Below are 22,293 nucleotides of genomic sequence, written 5' to 3'. Positions count from 1 at the left end.
CTGATTGCCAGAGGGGTGAGGGGTTGGGTCACTGGATGAAAGAGGCGAGGGACTGAGAAGTTCAAGTTCATAGCGACAGAATAGTCACAGGGATGTGAAGCACAACATAGAAAATGTGGTCCATAGTATAATAATAACTATGGATGGTGCCAGGTGGGCACTGGAAATATCAGGGCGAGCACTTTGTGAAGTGTGTGGTTGTATGACCGCTGTGCTGTACACCTGAAACTAACACAAAATAATACTTAATGTGATGTAATTGCAAAAAATTAAAAAGTGATCATGGAAAAAAATCCATGCTGCTTATCTGAACCAGCAACCAGCATAAACACTATAATTTAAGGTGCAATAATCGACGCTGTCTCTGGCAAAGCCCTTCCCTATAGGAGGGGCTCGTGAAGCAAGAACAGAGACATGGTGCCAATGTTACCAAAGGGAGGGGCTTTGGGGCCCAGCACGTCATGAGATGAGAACATAACCTGGTGCTCCCTCACCCACTGGAGGGTGTGACAAGGACTGGAAAGGAACTCAGATGAGGGAGAAACACAGAGAGGAAACTCACCCCAGGAGAGGTTTGGAGAGAGGAGGGGAGCAGAGACCAGCATCCTGCAGCTCCCGGTCTGCAGGTCCCTTTGCAATGCTCCTGCTGATGGGTGTGCTGATGGCTGCAGCATCATAATTGTCAGAATAGAGAACAAATAGAGACTAGCCTTGGAAACTCCCTGAGCAGACAAAACCAATTTAGTCACACAAACAAAGCTTAATGTGGCTTATTTGGCAAGGCTAACTTGACCTGGTTCACATCTTGCTTGTGCCTCCGGAAATCAAATGCAGAACTGGCACTGTCCCCCCAAAGTGACAGAAGGGAACCACTACCCAATCCCCTGTCCTCTGAGAACATTCCAATCCAACCATCACTGTGGACACTGAGCAGTCGCTGCCTCCTCATGCCATAAGCGGCTTCATAAAAATATGTACCCAAGCCTCCTTTTGCTGGTTTGAGTGCTCCTGGCTCATGAGCTGTCTTTTTGGTGTGGGCATGATACCCTTTTCCTAAGTTCTATTTTGGGGATTCGTGGGTTGGAATTTTGACCTAATCTGTAGCTACCTGTTCTCAGATTGGCTAAGCCCTGAGCAGGGGGCAGGGTCTCCTTTTGAAGTCACCGTTTAGGGAAGACACTTTCTCCGTGCAGAATGGAGGTGGCATGCACCTCAGCTGGAGAAACTATGATCTCACGGCCATGGCGAGAGGAAGAGACCACAAAAGGGCACCCAGGACGTAGGAATGAGAAGGGGGTTGTGGGGCGCCTGCAAAGTGGGGCTTCTGCTTCTGGACCACCCCTCTGGGCTGGCTGCGGTAATCCGTCCTGGGGATGGGGTGGCATTAAAACAGCAGGCCTGATTGGTTTCATCCGACTCTACGGGCAGTGGTTTGAGTATTTCTTGATGATCCCTCCCAGTGACTTTCCCCTGAAGCTGGAGTGGAGAACTAATGGGCATAACCTGGTTCTCTCAGAGAGACTGTATACGGATAACATGGAAAAGTTGAACAGGATGCTTCTCCACAGAACTGTTGCTGGGCCGGGTGGGGGGCGGTGTTTGTTATTCCTGATTTTTCCGTGCTTCCCTTTTTGCCTGCCTTGGCACATGGTAGTGTCTCCCAGAGTGTGGGTGCAGACCAGCAGCACAGGCTGTTGTGGACCGGACCGCTCTGCCTGGTTTCAGGAATTGTAACTCTAACCTCTCCCCCGGCCGTGGCTAAGGATGTGTGAGTGATCTCCAGAATGGGAGCCACAGGAGACAGGGCTTGTCTCTGGTAGCAAATGCTGCCTCAGTTTCCTCCCTGCCCCCAAAGCTTGGTCGGAAGTTCATGACCAGTAAGTCTCCTCACAGCAGGAGCAACCTAAGCCAGACTCAACCACTTGGGAGGCCTTCATGGAGGAACTTGGGGGGCTGCAACAAAGAGGGAGCAATGGACTCTCGCCCTCTGGCTATGTGTCATAGCCTGAGTCCCCATGACCTCTGGGAGAAGCGCTTCCTGGCTCTAATCCCCTTAAGCCTGAATACCTGATGGGGAGGGGTGCAGCTCCTTGTCTTGCTAGAGTGGATCTGGGGAAAAATTTGGCATCACAAAGAATTCCTGATAAACCTGTAAAATCTGCTCTGCTAAGAGTGCTTTCATTCATATGATAAGGGTCCGAGAGGAAATGAATACATCGCCCAAAGTTTCTGCAGCCCCCTTTCCAGACAGACACTGACTCAGACTAAGCCCTCAGATCTCTTTGAAATGTTATCTACTGTTTGATCCCTGCCTCCCTGTATTCCTGTGTATTATGACCCAATAAAAGCCCCTGGAGGAGGGGACTTGAGGTCTTCTTCCCCTGAGGAACTGGCCACTGCTCACGGCCCTTCCCTTTTGAGGGATCGGTCACCTCTCCTCCCCAAGTACATCATGTCCTGTCCTGTGTACTCTCATCCGCGGTGGACGGGGGACTTGCGGGAAAAGTCACCCCACAACAGGCATCGCCTAGGGACTGGTTAGAAATGCCAATTATCAGGCCCCACCAGGCCTACACAGTCCGCACATCTGGGGTCAGGATCAGCCCTCTGTGCTTTAACGACCCTCCCGGGTGCCTCTGGCTGCTCACTGAACACCAGACTTACGGGCGTAAGTCGGGGTCAGAGAATAGTGTATTTCTCCAGTGCTTGACCCAAGCCCCAGAGGGAGGACCAGCATGGGCAGCCTGTGGATGGCAGGGGACTCAAAGTAAGGGGACAGCAGACTGGGGGATAGGTAGTCAGTTGATCCACCTGCTTCCTCTCACATGGAAATTTTCTTTCCACCTTAAAAAGCTGTGGTCCAGCGAACCTAGATGTTGCACTTTGATTGATAGCTCCAGCCACATCTGGTTGCATAAGGAAAGGGTGAGGAGTGAGTGGGGAGACATGCTCAGTGTTAGAGGGACAAGGGAGCCGGGGGGTCAGAGCCGGTACCAGAAGGTAGGGCTCATTTTAGTGAAATACGTGGTTCAGCAATCTCACTCCTGGGAGAGTTCCTTGGTAACAAGGCACCTGCAGTGATAAACAGCGGACACAGGGAACTCTTTGTGAAGGTGGCTCTGGGACAGACGGCACACAGAGCTGCTGCAGCCTGAGATCCCTCATCGTAGTCAGTCAATTAAAAGCATCCCTCTCGGATCCAGGGATTCATTATCCTGAGCACTTCCCTGCAAACGCAGGCAAATCTGGTCCCAGGATGCTGCCTGCTCCGAGCTGCTGGCGCTGCGTGTGCGCCATCATTCTCAGGAACTCTCGAGACAGCCAGCTAATGCAGTTCTGTCACCAAGGTCAGGTCTAGCCCTTGAATTCTGGTTCACAGGAAGGTGCCTTTCTTCTCTGTTCAGTGCCAGCCTGCTCCTTTACTTTGGGGTGCCCTTCTTAACCTCACAGGAACTCAGGGTTTTCAGCTGTAAGGTGGGAACAATGGAAATATTCTGCTGCCTTAACTGTGCTCACAGACAGAAGTTAGAGACCTGGTAAACTTGTCTTGGGAGGCCAATTCCCTAGGTTCTTATTACAACAGGACAGCATGGGGGACCAAAAACAGTGTGTGGTGTGTGGCGTGGGAGTTTTATTTTGTTTTATGCTTAATTTAACAAAGACTTTCCAATTTCCTGTCTTTGAATCAGGATGCAGGATGACGCAGGGATGGAGCATGCACCGGGATTCTCCATAGACCCCTGTATAAACGCTACTGTCTTTTTCTAGACCCTGCAGTGCTGCTTCTGGGGTTCCAATTTTTTATAATTAATTACTGAAATAGGCCTGGGAGAGTTTGTGAGAAAGCCAATGTTTTTCAGCTCGGCGTGGGTAAGAATAGATACGAAAGCTATATTTATCTCTCTCAGGTGTTGCCCGAGAGAAGCCTGAATTTCTGTTCATGGGAATGTGGTTAATATAAGAAAACTTTCAATCCCTCTTCTCCTGTACGTGTCCCTTTTAAATGTTTATATATGAGCTGAAGGAACCCGTTCGGTGCCACTTTAAATATATTAAGTATCGGGAACTAATGCTTGAAGAAATTACCATATTCTTGGACCATAAGACACACCTAGGTTTTAAAGGCGGAAAATAGGAAAAAATTTTTGAAGCAAAAAAATGTGGTAAAATATTTAATAACATGAATAACATAATATTTCACCAATGTAAATGCAAACAGAATTGAACAGCAGCATTAACAACCATTATTCCTCCCAGATTTGGGGGGGGAGTGCATCTTATAGTCCGAAAACTACAGTATTTAACAGTAAGGTTAAATTTGTAAGTAATATGTGTCATGAGATACATCTCCACAAATAAAGCTATAAAATACATCAGGGGCTGGTTTTCTCCAGCACGGATTTGAAAACATCTACCCAGAACCCACGTGCACCGTCACCACACCTGTGTGGGTGGGCCATGCCTTCCTTTCCCTTTCCTATTTTAGGGACAATTCACATTTGATAGGAAGAGCTAAAGGCCACTTGTCTGTCCTAGTAATGCTTAATAGACTTGAGATCAATTCCATCTTCTTCTTGAAACAGAGTTTATTTTTTCATTTACTTTAACTGTATTTTCCTTTTAAAACCGCTTTTGGTAAAGAATACATTTGCTATTAATATCACAACTGGGTTGATTTATTGGAATTTGCTGGAGACTCTACTCGGATTTTCTTAAATGAAGAAGAAAAGTCCTAAACATGAAGAGCGGGAACCCTCAGGCTGTCCTCTGCAGGCCGGGCCCAGCCCAGAGCCCCGTGACGTCTCCTGGTCTGGACCCTCCGCGGGCTTTGGCTCTCTCTCACCCTACCATGTGGGCGCCTTTGATGGCTCTAAATCTGTATCTTCTCAGGTTTCATTTTAACAGATGAGAAAGTATCTCTCTGAAAAGTCTAAGCATCTTTACACTTAACTGTCTCCAGTGTGGTTACTTGTCCTTAATAGTGTGTGTCCAGAAAACCTGAATGTTTTCACCAGCTACACACGGAGCACTTAACCAGCCTGGATGGAGAGGTGGTACCAACCCTGCCCACGGGACATGGCCTGACTTTGGGGTGCAGGTGATCCTAGAGCAAAATCAACACATGTGAAGTAGAATAAGTGTTAGGGGCCCCAGATGGGGAGCTTATTAACCACCCAAGGGGCATAATAAGCCACAATGTATGTGAATCACCAAAAATATTTAATTTTCTGAGTTTTGTCACGATCAAATAGAAGTTCATGTATAGATTTTACATCTTCTGACCTCAGATGACCAGGTCATTACTCTAATAAAAAGACAGGAACTTCCTAATTGTCTTTAGCACTTTGGATTCTCAAGATTTGGCCTACCAAGTTGTCATACGTAGCTCTACATGTCTGTGTGTGTAAAAGAGGGAAAATGGAACATTTGTGTATCTATGCATTTCCATAGTGTGAACCTGGCAAATAAAATGTTGGGACATATTCTTACATATTCCTGCATAAATGGTGTCTTCTACCTTGTTCATGTTCTACTTGAGGGGGACATTTATTTTCAGCTTGTCTCCCAATAAAAATTACTGTTTCTATGGTGAGGTAAACACTGATTATAGTGCAGAATGTTTGGAATAAATGGAGATAAAGACAGAGAGAAAAAGGTAGTCATTCTTAGTTAAATAAGTAATCAACAAGTACCATATTTGCTGTGTATAATGTGTACTGTTTTGCCCAAAATTTCTAGAGGAAAATAAGTATGAGAATTATATGTAGGTATAATGATTACATACCATGCACAGAATAATTACGTATGATGGGTAGAACAAAAACATGGGTGCACATTATACACAGCAAAATATGGTATTTCGCAGAGGAGGCTAACAGAGAACTTCCAAAATAATGATTTGACACAAGCTTGATACTTAAAAGAGACCAAGCCAGCTGATTAGCATGTGCCCAAAATAATCTAAATTGATGGTAGAGTTTCTAAAACCACCTAGAAAGGTGCTCTAATTTCAGTGCAAATACACTTGGACAGAGAGGAAAGTCTAAGGTTGAAGCAACTGGGAAAAGTCAGAACGTGGCAATTCCCTTCACTACACCAACCAGGCACAAACGCCAGCTCTTTCTGGGGAGCGGTTAGTAGGTTAATTCAGGAGACCCCATGACTCCTTTTCTGTGCTTCCCCATGTTCAACGGCATGTGAACTTTTGCTGGGCATGTCCCCTCCCTGGCCTCACCAGCGTCATCAGACCTTTCCTGAAAATTCTTCCACCAACCCAGGGACTTGTGAAGTGGTAGACACAGATTGTAGTGTCTCAGACCCACAGCTTTTGTTCCAAGCATCTGTACCCCAAAGCCACTGCTGTCCCTACCCCTGAGACATTTACCATGATCACAAAGAAAAGAAAATGTGCAGTTTACAAGAAACTTACTTTCCTGAAAGAGATACAAACTTCGCGAGCAGTCAGTGAGCTCTTGCCCTTACTTGCCATGAAAAGCTCTTAGATGACCTGTTCCAGGCTGCTGTTTCTTGTCATCCTTCTGATTTCGATCTGCATTTTCAGTCCCCAGGAGAAAGCAATGACATGACCCACTCATTGTCGCCACTGAGCCAAGTTGCCATCATGGAGCCTTTGCTGATGATTTGGTTGGCAGGCTTTGTGAGGACCGTGTGTCTGAAAGGTGCAGGGGGTTGGCTGTCAACATTTGCCCCAGACTCTGACTAGTTCTCCCTCTTGGAAGGAAAAACAGCTTCATCTGCCTTCATCTCTAAAGCTCCAGATAAGATTTAGATGCTGGAAATGAGATGCACTCAAGGAAGGCCTGGGTTTGGAGTTGATTTCAGTGGGGAGAGGGGCAACACAGAGTGGTAGGGAGAGCAGGCCCTGTCCTGTGGGTGACCTCCTGGTCACTGGCTTGCAGCTTAGGTAGGGTGGTCACAGAGGTCATGGGTGGAGCAGGGACATCCGATCCCCTTATCTTCCTGGCACCTGCCTGTTCCATGGAGTTTACCAGGAGTCCTTCCTGTGTACCCCGTGTACAGACTGCTCTCCCAACCCTTTCAAATCACCCGATGCCTCATATTACATACCTTTCTGTTATTTATCTATTTTCTCATGCTTACAACCAAACTCCAACTGTCCAAGTAGTAAGTAAATATTTGTTACATAAATCAATAGGCAAATGGAAGAGTAGATGCTGACTTTAAATAAATTTTCTTATGCCTATAATAGATGAGATTACTCATGCTGCTTATAAAATTATATCTTAATATTCTTCTTTTGTTCTTCGTAAATTGTATGTTACAAACACATGTGAATGGATTGCAACATTTGAAAACTCATGCTTCCCACACCAAAGAAAAACTGAAAATTCTTTTATGTCATTTTGAAAATTTCTTCATTTATACTCTCTTTACAACTATTAAAGCTACAAATGGACCAAAATTGATTTTTGTTAAATGAATTACCTGTTAAAAAACCAAAAATTGAACAAGACAAATTTAATAAGAAGTATGAAAGAAACATTCTTCATACAGTTCAAGTGAGAAATTAAATAAAATGTCATTTGCTGGTGGGAAAGCAAATTCATTAGGAGTTGACTTGATGGCCTTTCCACTTTCAGACTAATGTGTCGTCTTCTGAGACACATCAGTTGCCATTCTGCTGTGGTGACTTTCTGAACATAACCTGCTATGTGACCGGAATGAAGGGACTCAGTTGCCAGAACGATTCAGGAAAACAAGCTTCTAAATCTTTCCATGAGAGACACACACTGACTAGTTCACAGGTTTTTACCCAACAGGACACTGAACATACATGTTCCAAGAACTTTTCACTTGGAGAAGTAGGAAGAGTCTTTCAACCGATTGTGTTATTTAAAATCAAAAGCATTTTCTTTAGAAATTTATTTTTGCAACACTAAAGCCAAAACACACAATAATGTGTGACAGTTCTCCCCTCCTGTATAAGTAAGGATTTATACAAATTCTATTGAACAATGAGATTCTCAAAAATTCAAGAAATTAACAAAGTGTGTTGATGTGGAGATTTCTATGGTTTGGAGATTTCTAGGTGGATTTGTGTCTGTCACAAACAGTTGTTAAATGTGATCAGATAGAAATACCAAGTGAGATCTCTTATATGTCTTAGTGGTGTTTATGCATGCCAGCACCTACTTCTCCTGTCTCCCCCACGATAGCACTTACATGCATGTACATACATGGTACTGCTGTGTATACAAGTTTCTCCTACATGATACTTGTACACCTAACAGGTACACATGGATGAGTCTTTGTGGAAATAAGGTCAGAGCTACAGTTTAGCTTTGTGTGATAACACCTCCACTATTTTCTGCGCATTGGCATGTTCTGCATACAGCTTGGATTCCTTTGGCAGCTGGGGACATCTGACTCTTTAATATCTGGGTCTTCCATGGGGATCTCGGTGGCCTGAGGATTTTGACCCTCCAGCTATTCCATGACATGTAATTATTTTAGTTCAAGGAGTGACTCTGAGTTCTTAACAAAACCAATACCACCTCGTTGCCATCAGAAAGACATGCGCTTAAGGGCCAGTCTTCTATTTGATGAGCACACATATGCATTGGTTTTGTCGAGCCTTCCAGAATCTTCCGGTCTCCAAGCTCAGTCTAGTTCTAGGCCAAAAAGCTACACTGGTCCTAAAGTGCCGTGGGCTGAACACGGTGACTGTGTGGACGGAACAGGTCAGCTGGCATGTGTACCACCTGCAGAGACAGGCCCCAGTCGGCCCTTATAGTTCCTGAAGGAAACACTTCATTATTCCAGCATTTTGATGGAGCTGGAGAGGCATCACAATGAGATGGATGAATTCTTTCATCGGTATTCCCACTCACTTTTTTCTTAGCTATCATCACAGCGCACTCCAGTAGTAATTTACAGATGTATCTTCCCATATAGACTCTTAATCACATGCTAGGCAGGGGTAAGGATTCTAGAACAGCGACTAACACAACGTATAATATAAATAAATGCTTGTTGTGTTCGAGTGAATCAAAGGGAAACAAATACTTTGGTGATCAAAACTTGTGTTTCATAACTGAAATAATTCTGTGCTTTCATAAGTAGAAATCTGCCAAAATTATCTATATATGTATCAAATATATATATATGCCAGAACCAAATACACCACCATGGATGGTTTAAGAATCCACACAAGAGAAAATTATGATCACTTACTATAACGTTTAACTTCAGATGTTTGCATCATCAAGTCAGGAAATACCGACACAATTTAATCTTGTATTTGCAACAAATCCCTAGACTTACAAACGATAAGGAAAAGCAATATGATTTTATTTTTTCTGGCCATTTAGTTTTCGAGCTCATATGAGTATGAACTACTTATACAACTGAACTTATATGAAGTTATCTGCCTCCCTTTTAACTCACCGTTGAAGGCACTGACTGAAAAAACACACTTGTGCTTTAAGATGCGACAGATACTCCAAGGGAAGGGAAGGAAACAGGATACGTGTGTTCCGTGGCACACAGGCACTGACACACAGAGACCATGGCTGCTGCTGAAAGAATATTTTAAAAATCCGAAAACTGCTCATCAAAAAATATCCCCTCTACAGCTGTAACTATGTCTATTGGCTTTAAAACAGCTCAAAAAACAGCCTGAATTGCCTGAAGTCAAGTTTTGGAGTCAATTCTAGTTTTAACATGGATGTCATAACCTACGGAGGCTATTTGTACCCTGACACATTTAATTGACTCAAATATAACTTTTCTGGGGCTCACTAAAAGGGAAGCAGAGAAGAGGGAATTTCAGCTAAATTTAATTGCTAACTCAGATCCAGTCCTCCATCATACCTACAAAGAAATGCTTATTGTATAATTACTGAAACTCATGCAGAAATCTACTTATGGAAGATAAGATCAACAGTCTAGGAAACACTGAGACAAAGCTCTAACAGGAAACCAAATTCTCAAAGGTCCATTCCTATGTCCCTTTTCTGTTTCTTATGGAAAAGCTTGAAACTGTCAGATGGGTCATATTCTGACATTACCAGACACAATCTATCAGAGTGTTGACATGCATGAACAACATGGCTTTATATCCCAATAAGAAAAAGAGCGGGCTAGTGGATAGCACAAGAGGAGATGTTCAGATTGGAGATGTATAAAAATGAAGGCAGCTCCCCCCACACATTGGGGGCGGGGAGGACACCACGAGGACCCTGTCTCTGAGGAGCGCTGTCCCTTGTGTTCCCCCTGTGGTTCAATTTGTCAGGTCTGGAATTGAGGACCTGGAGAGTTGGCACTTAATTTGGCCTCCCTCTCAAGGAGAACTTCCGTTTCTTTCATCTGCACCTTTAGCCTTCTACTCTCTCTCTCTCCGATCCTTGTTTTCTTGTTTCAAGCTTTTCCCTCTGGCCCCATTTTAATGTATTTTCCACCTGCAACCTCTCCAACTAAACACAGAAAACACGAAGAAGCAGCATGTGGCATTTGGTTCGTGGATATGTCTATTTCCACAATTTTATCAGCGGAAAACTCTATTTGTCTGAAAGTTGGAGAACAATACAAATGTCCTAAGTTCAGGTCGTATCCTAGATAAGTGTATCTTTCCTCTGGGTTCCTTTGACTCTCTACTTCTATGGACAATATTTGTCAAATAACACTGTTAAGTGAAAAGCTGATGATATTCCGCCAGCGATCTCCACTCAACTGATGAGCACTTATCAGTGGAGGAGGCATGGAATCATTTATTGGGCAATTCTGATTGGATGGTATAGTTCACACATCCGTTCGCTCACCCATTCATTTATTTACTATACATTTCCGTTTCTAGGCAGTGTGGTCATCTCTGTGATTAAAGACAAATGAGTACAATAAAATATCATAAATCCCAACATTCAAGTACTATAAAACATAGTCAAACTCACGTGAGCAGGTGGCCAATTTGATTTTCAGGGACTAGAGGATGGCAAACCACAGCCAGAGAGACAAATCTGGCCCATGGCATCCTTTTTTAAATAATCGGGGGAAAAATCAAAAGGAGAATACCGGTTTGGACATGTTAACATTTTATAAAGTGCAAATTGTGGTGCCCCAGATGGGGTCATACTTGAACACAGTGGAGCTCCTCTGTTAACCTGTCACTCACAGCCACACCCACACTGCCAGGAGAGCGGGGCTCTGGGCACAGATGGACCACCAGCAAATGTGGAAATACTCCCTGCCGGGCCCCTCGCCCAAGAAGTTTGCTCACCTCTGCCTTCTAGCTCCACGTTCTAATCCTGAGCCCTGAATTCTAATTCTGGCTTCACTGTTTATTCGTGGAGTGAGCTCAGGCAAGTAACTCATCTCCCCAACATGGACAATTCATTATCACACCTGACAGGGTTCGTGAGGGATAGAATGAATGAAGTTGGTGGGAAAGCAGTCTGCACTGCAATGAGCTGCTCAGAGCAGGGACATCGTGGTGACAGGATCTCAGAATAAGAAGCGAGCATTTAGCCCATGTGTTTGGGCAGGCGGCAGAGCTGTGCAGAGAAACAAGCCGCTCTTAGCAGAACTAGCAGAGTCCAGCCCTGGTTCAGTCACTCACTCCCTGGCTGACTCTGGACAAGACTGGCTTTCTGTGACTTAGTTTTCTTAACAAAATGAGGATGAAAACACCAGACTTACCCAATCTGTGGTGGTGTAAGAAGTGACTGCAATAAATTATTCAAAATGCTTTATGAACTATGTAATAAGATGAAAATAGGAAGCAATTATTACCCTCTGTTAAGGGTAATCATTGGAAATTACTCATTTTTACGCTGTTACTTTTAAGTAGCTTGGTTGCAAAGTAGCCTATAGTATATTACGCTATTATAAAGCATTTCTCATGAGTGAATACAAAGAAGAGATGGTCTTTGCAGAGACCCATAGTGACCATCCACTGAGATCTAAGCACATTGCATGGTGACATTCTCTGCATCTGAGTAGAAAATTAGATAAATAAATAAATCCATATATTGAAATATAAAATTAGCTCAGGCTTGGGTGCCAAGACATAATTTAAAGAGATAATTGTATTTTATAAAAAAGCTGATCAATATGATTATCTCAGGCAAAGGCATTGAAAGGGAGAGGGGATGAAAAGAAATGTATTTTCTGGAAAGATGCACAGTAAGAGGGCTGTTGGCCTAAAAAGACAGACCTTCCGGGTGTGACTCAGGTACCGGCACAGCTCCAGTAGGATGGCCCTGGTGGCCGCAGGGCAGGGGCCCTGAGCCTCACCAAAGTCGGGGGGGGGGGGCAGGATGCAGGGCAGGGAAGCACGGAGTCAGACGGGAAATGTTTTATGTAGTAACTTGGCACTTAAATAATATGGAGGTGATGGTGGATGCCGAACATGGCTGGACGCTATTAAATGACTTGGGAACCACAAAGAAATGACTGAGAGGTGTGGGTCAGCCAGCTCTCTCACTGGGGAGCCCTTTCAGATCAGGCTGGCAGTTGTCCCCAGTTGTCCCCTTTACACAGGATTTAAAAAAGTTTATTTTATCAATTATGCCATTACAGTTCTATTTCCCCCCTTCATTCCCCTCCACCCTGCACACCCCCTCCCCCACCATTCCCCCCTTTAGTTTATGACCACGTGTCTCAAGTTCTTTAGATTCTATATCTCCCCTACTATTCTTGCCCTCCCCCTATCTATTTTCTACCTATCATCTATGCTACTTATTCTCTGTACCTTCTCCCCCCTTCTCCTCCTCCCACTCCTCTGTGGCTAACTCTCTATGCAATCTCCATTTCTAAGGTTCTGCTCCTGATCTAGCTGTCCTTTTAGTTTGCTTTTGTTTTAGATGTGGTTCTTAGTATCTGTGAGTTTGCTGTCCTTTCATTGTTCATATTTTTTATCTTCCTTTTCTTAGATAAGTCCCTTTAACATTTCATATAATAAGGGCTTGGTGATGATGAACTCCTTGAATTTGATCTTATCTGAGGGCAGATAAACAGGATTTAAAGAAGCTCCAACCCTTTTGGCAGAAGACTAGAATTAAAAAGTACCTAAGTTTGTCTCCTTTTTTCTTGTCTCTGCCGGCACCATGATCTAAAGGTATACAGGAAGGTGGTTTACCATTATGGAGTCCTGCAAAACATCACCCTGCAATATGCCACAGCTCAGGCATATTGAACAGCAGAGAAGCTAAGCAATGGGTACACCCAAGGGATGAACCCAGTCCCCCCCACACTAGTCACAAGTCAACAGCGAGGCTGATACAGTGAGAATGGCTTGTTAGAGGACATGTGTCTTTCCCAACTTGACAAAACACTCTAGCAGGGACGTTCAGCCTTTTGGCGTCTCTGGGCCACACTGGAAGAAGAAGAGTTGTCTTGAGCCACACGTTAAGTAAATCATGACACATAATCACAAAAAATTCTCATAGTGTTTTAAGTAAATTTACAGTTTTGTGTTGGACCACATTCATAGCCATCCCGGGCTGCATGCGGCCCGTGGACAGCAGGTTGGACACCCCACTCTACACAGTGGAGCACTGTCCCCAACGTGTGGCATACACACTAGACCAGTGGCCGAGGCGTGGGGCTGGTCCCAGCGTGTCCAGGGGCCACTGGAGGAAAGTCAGGCGGTTCCTCTCCCCGTTTTCCTGGTGTCTCTCTGCACCTCCCAATGCTTCAGAGTTTTACTTACACTCTACAGAGACAGTTTAAACATCTAAGTAAAACATGCTTTTCCACAGAGTACCATAAATATATTACGATTTCGAGATGTTTTGGTGTTTTTCATTGGTTGGTAAGGTTAAAATTTCGAGAAACTTGACAGATGCGTTGTTCTACGTTTTGATAGCCACAGAGGCTCTGTGCTTAGGAGGTGTGGGTTTTCTGTTCTAGAAGAGGAAGGCTACTGTCTCTCAAGTGCGAGGCAGTGGGAAGGATCGATTACGCAAATATCTCGGGGAGCCAAAGTCCAGCATGAACATTTGTCCAAATTCAAAAACAAATGTCAATGCCTATGAATCGATTATGTGAGAATCTTCAATTCACCTGACCTTTTTACTGAAAAATTCTTAGACATTTATGGTGGAGGAAAGAATTTCCCAAAAGATTTGATAAAGGTCAAAGTACAGACTAGAGTATTATTTGAAATTCAGTTTCCAATAATTATTTATGACTAGACTTTAAAATCGCTTACAAGGAAAATTTGGAATGGCTCTCATCTGGAACCAGACAAATTTCCTTGGAGTTTCCTAATATACTCGTGTTAACCTTGGTTCTCCAGCTCCCAGCTCCCCAAAATTAAACAGAAGAGAGAAGGAAGGACCTCCCTCCCTCTCTCTTCAGGGCACCCCAAACCAAGGAGGCATATCCAAAGGCCATCCTACTAATCTAGGATTAATGTATAGGACGGAGACAAAGATAAACCTTAGTGGAGGCCAAGATTTGACTTTGAAGGAGAAGGTAGAATGAGTATGAAATCTTGAAGAGATTTCTTCAAGCCTGGAGGCATGAAGACAAACACCAAACAGTGTTCGGGATGGTTGGGTGACCTTGGAAAAGGTTAATGGCTAGCTTCAGGAAAAGGGCTAGCTTCTGTGAGGAGATCATTAGGGAGAACAGGACCAGATCAGAGACTTGCTTAGAAACGGGTCACTAAGTGATGGCAAGAAAAGACATCTGACGCCTGGGGCTTCCCATGTTTATTTCTCTGCCTCCGGGGCATGAATTGACAGTGTCTGAGTGAAAATAATCATCTTGTTTGCTTACATTCTTCCCCACAAGGCTCAGTTTTAAATTTCCTAGACTGCAGAAATCTGAAACCCACTCCTACAATGCAACCATTCACTGCCTTTTTAAGGACATTTGATGATTTTTAAATTGTTGGAGTGGCATTCATGGTTAAAATATTCATGGTTAATATATTGAAAAAATGAAATGCTCTTATAATCATGTATTGTATCATCATTTAGCCACACCATGTAGCAAGTTTTGCTTGATTTTTATATTTTTGCTTAGTATTCTGGCATAGAGAGTTATGTTTCCAATAATAAGGAAAAATTAAGTTCAAAAGAATAGACAACCAAATACTTGAAATAGTTGACCTTTGATGGTATAAGGCCGCATCCGTAGTAGTCAAGGTGTGAGTTCTAATTCTATCACCGCTTACTCATATGAAAAAATATATATATATATATATATATGTGTATATTTAGTAATTACTAAGTTACTAAATATATATAGTAATGTTTCCCTTAAAGGGTTCATGTGCTGATTAAATGAAATCAAATGTGTTAGGGGTTTACAAGTCACACAGAACCGACAGAGTTTCTGGAAGCATCCGTAGCCATTAGCTGTGAATACCTAGAGATCCTCAGTCGGAAAGGAAATGAAGACATGTATTTTATTACACATGTGCCCACCGTACTTGCTGTTAGTTAAGGCAAGGAAGGATGTATGCATTAAGTGACTTTTCTTTTTCATTTCTCTTTGGCTATTTTTCCTTCTATCCTTGATTACCTCCAAGTGACATCCTCCACTTTTTGTTAGACACACTCTTGTTGGTTGATAAAATAATTTGGAAGGATATTTGTCTTAATTTATCATCCATCTTATTTATTTCTTTAGGAAAGTGATGACTGTTACAAGTAGGAAAACCCTCAAGTCAGAGACTTTCATGTGAACTAAAGAGGATTCTTCTTTAGTCCAAGGTTCTCGAATCCTCATTAAATATACAGAAAAATAACCTCAGGCTATTTTTCTGAGGCTAAATAACCTCAGACTCTGAACTTCAGAACAATGTTTTTGAACTTGAACAGACATATCTATAGTGAAAATAAAAATGAATATGGTCCATCACTGTTAAAAAATAATTGTTCCTATAGCCACCTGTGACTATCCAAATTAAACACAGATATGAGAAAAGTTTTAGGCTTTATAAAAGCATACTTTTTATACTTTATAACTTTACAGAAGTTATCTAATTAATAGCATCTCCACTGCTGAAGAAGTTAAAGTACAGAATAATTTCTAATAATATTCAAGGGAAATATCTTACTCTGTTAAAGGAATGCCTGAATTCAGTGTGAAGTGCAGAGGGCACTAAATGTGTTTAATTAACAACTTCTAAAAGAGTTATTATGAGAAAACTTGGCTTATCTTATAATTTAAGTGACCGGCACTAGTTTCTTGATGTTGTAGTTTCTTAAAATACTATCCTCACCATCTGTTTTAGAGGGTGCATATGAAACTATGATGTTTAGAAATGATCAATTTTAGTCAAATGTAGAACATACCCAAGTCATATTCCAAATGAATATATGGACAGTTATGCCCCTTTCCCATTTTTATTTTATTTTTCTTTCAGCCTGATAGAAGGTTGAACTAGAAGGCTCTTCTCTATTGGATTTGTACTTTATTTTTCCATTCACTCAACTGTCATTTATGGGACACCTACTGAGGGCCCCGCGCTGTTGCCGACGGAGGCTGAGATCTCTCTACCATCTAAACTTAAAAGGTTCTTCTTTACCTTTTTCGTCATGTTCATATTAACCTGAGATTTTGGTGTAAGAATAGGAGGGTGATTGCTCATGTTCCCAGGTCTCTGTTCATATGAAAACATGTTTTCTCAGGGAAATATTTTGAGGATGATAAAAGAAAAGTTCTAAATTAAATGCCTCTCGGGTAATATAAAACATTTATCTTGACTGTTAATTTTCATCCTTGTTAAATGCTGCTCTAGTCCAACAGTTTGTGTGAACCAGTTTTGAATTTGAAGCATTGAGGGTAATAGTGGATAGGACGATGTGGAAATGTGCATAGCACATTAACATGAATGTCCTCAGTTCCCTGGTCGCCCCATGGGAAGCAGTAACCAGGATCTTGAAGGAACTGGACAGAACTTAGGGGCTGGCAAGGCCAGAAGACCCCTTATGTACATGTGTGTCCTGGAGAGGACAAGACCTGGAGGGGACCTCCGGGGAGGCCGTGGGTGCCCTGAGGACTTTAAGGAAACACTAGGTGCCTTGTGGTCACCCCCAAGATGATCAGGATTTCTGAAGAGAGGTGGCTGATGCCAAGACAAACTAACATTCAACACAATGTTCAGTAGACTGTTCTCTGTCCAGCAAAAGATAGTGAGAAAGTTATGGTTAAAGGAAGAGATCTTGGAATGCAACTATATTATCAATCTAACTTAGCTTTCTGGTTGGCCTGGCCACCAGGAGAAGCTACTACCGATGGGCTAACCCAGAAAAGAAGTTTTAAATACTTTATTCCATCCCAAGATTACAAACTATTTCAGGGAAAAAAATCAGTTGCTGAAGGCACTGGATGATCCACAGTAAGAATCACAGGCTTTCATTCATTACTCAACTTTATATTGATCCGTTTTCTGTGAAAGCAGGAGGAGCGGCAGCTTTAGTCTCGGATAATTGGACTATTTAGACCTGTATTTGTCTAAATGACCAGAATACATATCCATGGTGACAGTTCGATTTTCACTTTCCCCAGAATATTATTTTTCTCTTGTGGTTTAGTCATATCAAATATCTTTTAATCGATTCTTTTTCTTGAGTGTTGTCCATATGTCTCAGAATGTTCCAGAATGCTTCAATTCATTCTGTCTTGTAGCAAGGCAGAATCACTAACACACTTCTAAATTAACCTGCTTGCAACCATCAATACTTAAAATTATACAACCTTTCTGATACATTCACAGTAATCTCACAATCTAACTCTCTCTCCTAGAACATGTAAAGTCAATAAGAGGTATGAGATACATGAAATTTTAATCACTTCCGATCCACAACTATTGTGTCAACTTCAGAACATTAAATTATGATGACACTGGATTTCTAATTATACAAGTCCCTTCTCATCAAAGATGACACTATTTAACTATGACAGAAAATAAAATCTCGGGAATCTCTTCATCCAAAATTTCCAGCTCCATTAACTCCCCCAGCCCCATGCACATCTGCTAGGTAGCTCCCATACAGTCGTAAGCATGCACTTAAATGTGTGGCGTTTGATGAATCCTACCTCCCTCATTAAAGACAATTCTCTGAGGGCAGGTCCATTTCTATCAATACATCGCACACCATTGCGAATTGCTAGATCCTAACACAGAAAGTACTATGTAAATATTTGCATAATTAAAGATTGCAGATACAATTTAAGAAAACACCTGGAAAATAATTTCCTTTTTAACACAGAACAAGACAGTTTTTCCCACCCTCTCTATTTTTCCCCATCCCCCTTAACAAGTCGGAGAAGGAACCGCTCCCTCTCAGTGTTTGTTGTCCGAGCGAACACAGCACTCCCACAAACCAGCATCGTTCTGGGGTCTGCAGAGGCAGGGTGGGGAGAGGAGGAATTTCTTTCTCCACTGTCAATATCCCTTTCTTTTAAAACAACTTTTTACAGATTTCCCCCTATCAACAGGATGCTCTGAATGTTCTGCAGACCAGACCACCCTTCTATTTACGTTTACTCCTGCTAAAGCTTCAGCTCCACTGTCTCACCAGTCTCTGTCCTTCACATTCGGTTCTTACCCACCTTCGTTCTTTGCCTGCCTGGCCCGCTCTTCACCTGTTCATGTGCTCGCATAGCTCCCAACCTCACCTGCCAAAGCGCCTATTACACTGGTGTTAACTGTTTGGGTTTGGGTGTTTTCAACGGCGGCCATCACTGTGTATCACCCTATTGAATTCCCAGCGGCAAGCGCCTGGGAGCATTGATAAACGTTTGCTGAACAAATGATTGACTGAGACAATGAATGAATGAGCACATGGACATTTAATTTTGTTTTCTGGCTTTGCTGAGAGAGTTCAGTTGGTGAAGAGATGTTCCCTCTTTAAATCCCAATCAATAATACCATTTTGGAGTGTGAAAAAATATGTAAAAAAAGCTGCTGTTTTTACCTTGCATAAGTCAAATAAAGGGGGCTGCTTACATGAATACTAGTTAAATTTAATATTTTACCCACTGATGCTATTTTTCTCTTTTATGAGGAAGCATTTTAACACTGAATAAATGTAGACAGTCCAAAAGGGAAAAACAAACAAACAAAAACATATTTGATCTCTTCCATTTATATCATGTTGTATGCTATTAGGATTAGGGAGAAAAACACATCACTTTGAGAGCATTTATGTAGAAAATTACAACCCTAACAAAGTGTCGGAGGTAACGAGTGTCCAAGAGGCAACACTGAGCCGGAGCCAGGAGAGCCCACCATGGTGGAGCACTTGCTGACATCAGGGAGGCAGTTGGTGAAAGGAGGGATGAGAGTGCATCTTCCTGCTCTTTCCAGCTCGAGACTTCCCTGGCCTTTGTCCATCAACTCGGCAGAGTTTTGCCTTCGAGTGCATGCCTGCGGAGATGTATGCAAGATTCAAGGTGAACCGGGAATGGGAAAGGATAGTCTGCTTCCTTTGGAAGATCTTATGCTCTAATTTTGGAGTCAGATCATTCACCTTGAAAGATGCATTCCCTCATGCTCATTTTGGCAGCAAATATAGTAAAATTTGAATACAGAGAATAGTCTCATGGCCCTTGTGCAAGGAAAGATGCACGCCCCCATCAGACATTGGTTAGAAACCTACTCGGTGCCAGTATCTGCAGTGGGGCTCTTGCTATGAGACAGTAGCTTCAAACTCAGAAGACCTTACAGCTGCAGAGAGACCAAGAAGAAGCAGTCTGAGGGCTTTATGAGGAATCGCAATCAGTGCCACCGACCTCTAGAACTCTGGCTGGTCAGTCCAATATAGGGATGTTAGTGAAATTTGAATGGTGAGGGAGAAACTAATCGTACTGTCATTGAAACTCAGTGTACTAATTGAGTGCCCACAACATGTGATGCACAATTTTTAGAACTGCATAGACACAAAGGAATTAATCATTTAGATAAGCTGTTACTTAAACACCATGTTGCAGATAATCAAAGAGATCCAGAAAACCTATGTAAGTGCTTGCTGGAGAGAGCAAGATAGCGTGGGGTGAGAACGTGGACCTGGGTCTCTTGGATCCCGAAAATAGAAATAAAATGAGGGATGCATATTTTCAGAGGAGTATGTGGAAAAGGTGGAAATTATCATAGATATTGAAAAAGTTGGACTTTTTCAATGGAGTTTTTTTTTTTTTGAGATAACTGTTGAGTCTTAAGCAGTTGCAAGAAATACTGCAGGTAAACCCCATGTACCCTCTTCCCTGCCTTCCCCAATGCTAACATACCATGACTAGCTATCAAAAATGTTACGGTCAAAATGCAGACTGTGCCCATCATGACAGGGAGCCATCACATGGCCATTTCATAGCCACAGACACACCCCGCCACACCCCTCCCAAATCCCTGGCAACCACTAACCTGTTCTGGATTTCTAAAACATTGTCATGTCAAGAATGTTATAGAAATGGAATTGTGGACTGCGTAGTCTGTTAGGATTGGCATTTCCCACACAACAGCATTCGCTGCTGCTGTTTAGAAAGCTGCCAAAGTCTTTCCAAAGCGATTCCATTCCTTCTGGTCCCTCCAGCAACAGGTGACTGATCCAGGAGCTCTGCATCCGCACCCGAGTGGCCACTGCTATGTAGCCTTTCTGTCAGGTGCGCGGCTCCGCCCCACTGTGTTTTGATTTGCATTTTGCGGGTGGCTAACATGTTGAACATCTTTTCCTGTGCTAACTTGCTGGAGACAATCGCCTTAGCTTATCTTCCTCTGAGAATGCCCCAAAGGACAGAGCATTTCGAGTTGACAGTTCTTTCATAATTCACTTCTCTAGGGCTTCCCTTGCTTCTGATGCGGGAGTCGCTGTCATCTGGACTGTTGTGGGTCCCCTGGTCAGGTGTCAATTCCCCCTTGGTGCTGTCAAGATCATTCTCTTAATTTTCCATAAGTCTGATGGATGGGTCAGGATGTGAATATTCTTTTTTTTTTTAAATATTTTATTATTTATTTATCTTTAGAGGGGAAGGAGGGGAAGGAGAGAGGGGTTGTTTCGACTTTACATTTACTAAGCTTCCTTAGTGTGGATTTGGCCCTGTTCCTGAACTTGGAAAAGGTTCACCCATTTTTTCCCTTTGTGTACGATTCTGCCGATGTTCTTGCACCTTTCCTGCGGGCTGGCCTCCACCAGCACAGGTGTTTGCTGTCCAGTGCTCATGCCGCAGGCCCCTACCCCAGGCCTGCTGGGAAGGGCACGACTTTCTCTGTCATTCGGACTGAATAATTCTGTTCTTCTGTTACAGCCCATGATTCTTTCATCTGGCCCCTCCATTCTTTTTTTTTTTTTAATTGAATTGTTGTGTTTTTCTGTTCTAACTCTTCCATTCATTTCTCCCTTGTATTCTGTATTTCTCCACTGAGAATTTTGACTTTTTTTAAGGTGTTTATTCTATTTCATTTACTTTTAGAAGGTGGGGAAAGGAGGGAGAAAGAGAGGGAGAGAAACATCAATGTATAATTGCCTCTTATGTGGCTCTCATGGGGGACCTGGCCTGCAACCCAGGCATGTGCCCTGATTGGGAATTGAACTGGCAACCCTTTATTTTGCAGCCCATGCTCAATCCACTGAGCTACACCAGCCAGGGCTTAGAATTTTGACTTTTTAAAATTTCTCCCAAGCATATTCACGATTACTCCTTGAAGCGTTTTTATGATGGCCAGTTCCAAACCCTGGCCCGGTAACTGAGACGTCAGTCTCATTTCGGTAGTTGGCATCTGCTGTCCTCTTTCGGCCACTTTTCAGATATTTTGGGTCTTGATGTGATGAGTAATAGTTGCATCCCAGGTATCGGGGGTGTTGTGTGGTCTGAGACTCTGGATCTTGTCTAAACACCTGCGTTCGATGGGTCCCTCTGACCCTGCTCTGGTGAGTGAAGGGGAAGTCACACACCTGGACGCGCAGGAGTCGGGCTTCCCCTCTAGACACCCATGGACACCTAACAGGTGCTCCTCATTACTGCTGGGGAAAGATGGGGGTTCCTACCGTGAACTTGACCTGCCTTGCTGGTACAGAGTGGAGGGGGCAGGAAGGACTGGCTCCCTACTGACTGCTCTCCACTGGCCCCACCAGGGCCAGAGGGCTTTGATTCCTAGCAGGTGTGAATGTCCTGGCTCCTACTCCGCCTTCTCAGCCAGCCACCACTTCAGTGGTGAGATGGGTCAGGTCCTCCGCAGTCTGGCAAGGGAGGAAGTCAGCGTCTCCACTGAGCTCCGTGCACGGGGGTTTGAGGGAAGGGGCCACTTTTCTCTGTCAGGATGACTCAGAGCAGTCACTGTCTAAATGTTTTCTGTGT

At 43.2% G+C, this 22,293-nt stretch overlaps 1 protein-coding gene across 2 annotated transcripts in view; it reads right to left on the bottom strand.

The window, feature by feature from the left end:
- The window catches only part of CCDC102B (coiled-coil domain containing 102B), a 147,890-nt gene that overhangs the window by 64,962 nt on the left and 60,635 nt on the right, over positions 1–22,293 (bottom strand). The window contains exon 6 of one of the 2 annotated variants that reach the window (XM_053664296.1): positions 19,137–19,369. The exons of the other annotated variant lie outside the window; for it this stretch is intronic. Coding sequence (XP_053520271.1) covers positions 19,166–19,369 — 204 coding nt within the window. The 3' untranslated portion in view covers positions 19,137–19,165. Of the gene's footprint in view, positions 1–19,136; positions 19,370–22,293 lie in introns of those variants that run through there. 2 annotated transcript variants of the gene reach the window in all.

This window comes from Artibeus jamaicensis, unplaced genomic scaffold, assembly GCF_021234435.1.
Source record: "Artibeus jamaicensis isolate MK-2021 breed Jamaican fruit bat unplaced genomic scaffold, CSHL_Jam_final contig_354, whole genome shotgun sequence".
Classification (NCBI taxonomy): domain Eukaryota; kingdom Metazoa; phylum Chordata; class Mammalia; order Chiroptera; family Phyllostomidae; genus Artibeus; species Artibeus jamaicensis.
The sequence above is the reverse complement of the archived record's forward strand: the minus strand, read 5'-3'. Positions and strand labels throughout refer to the sequence as shown.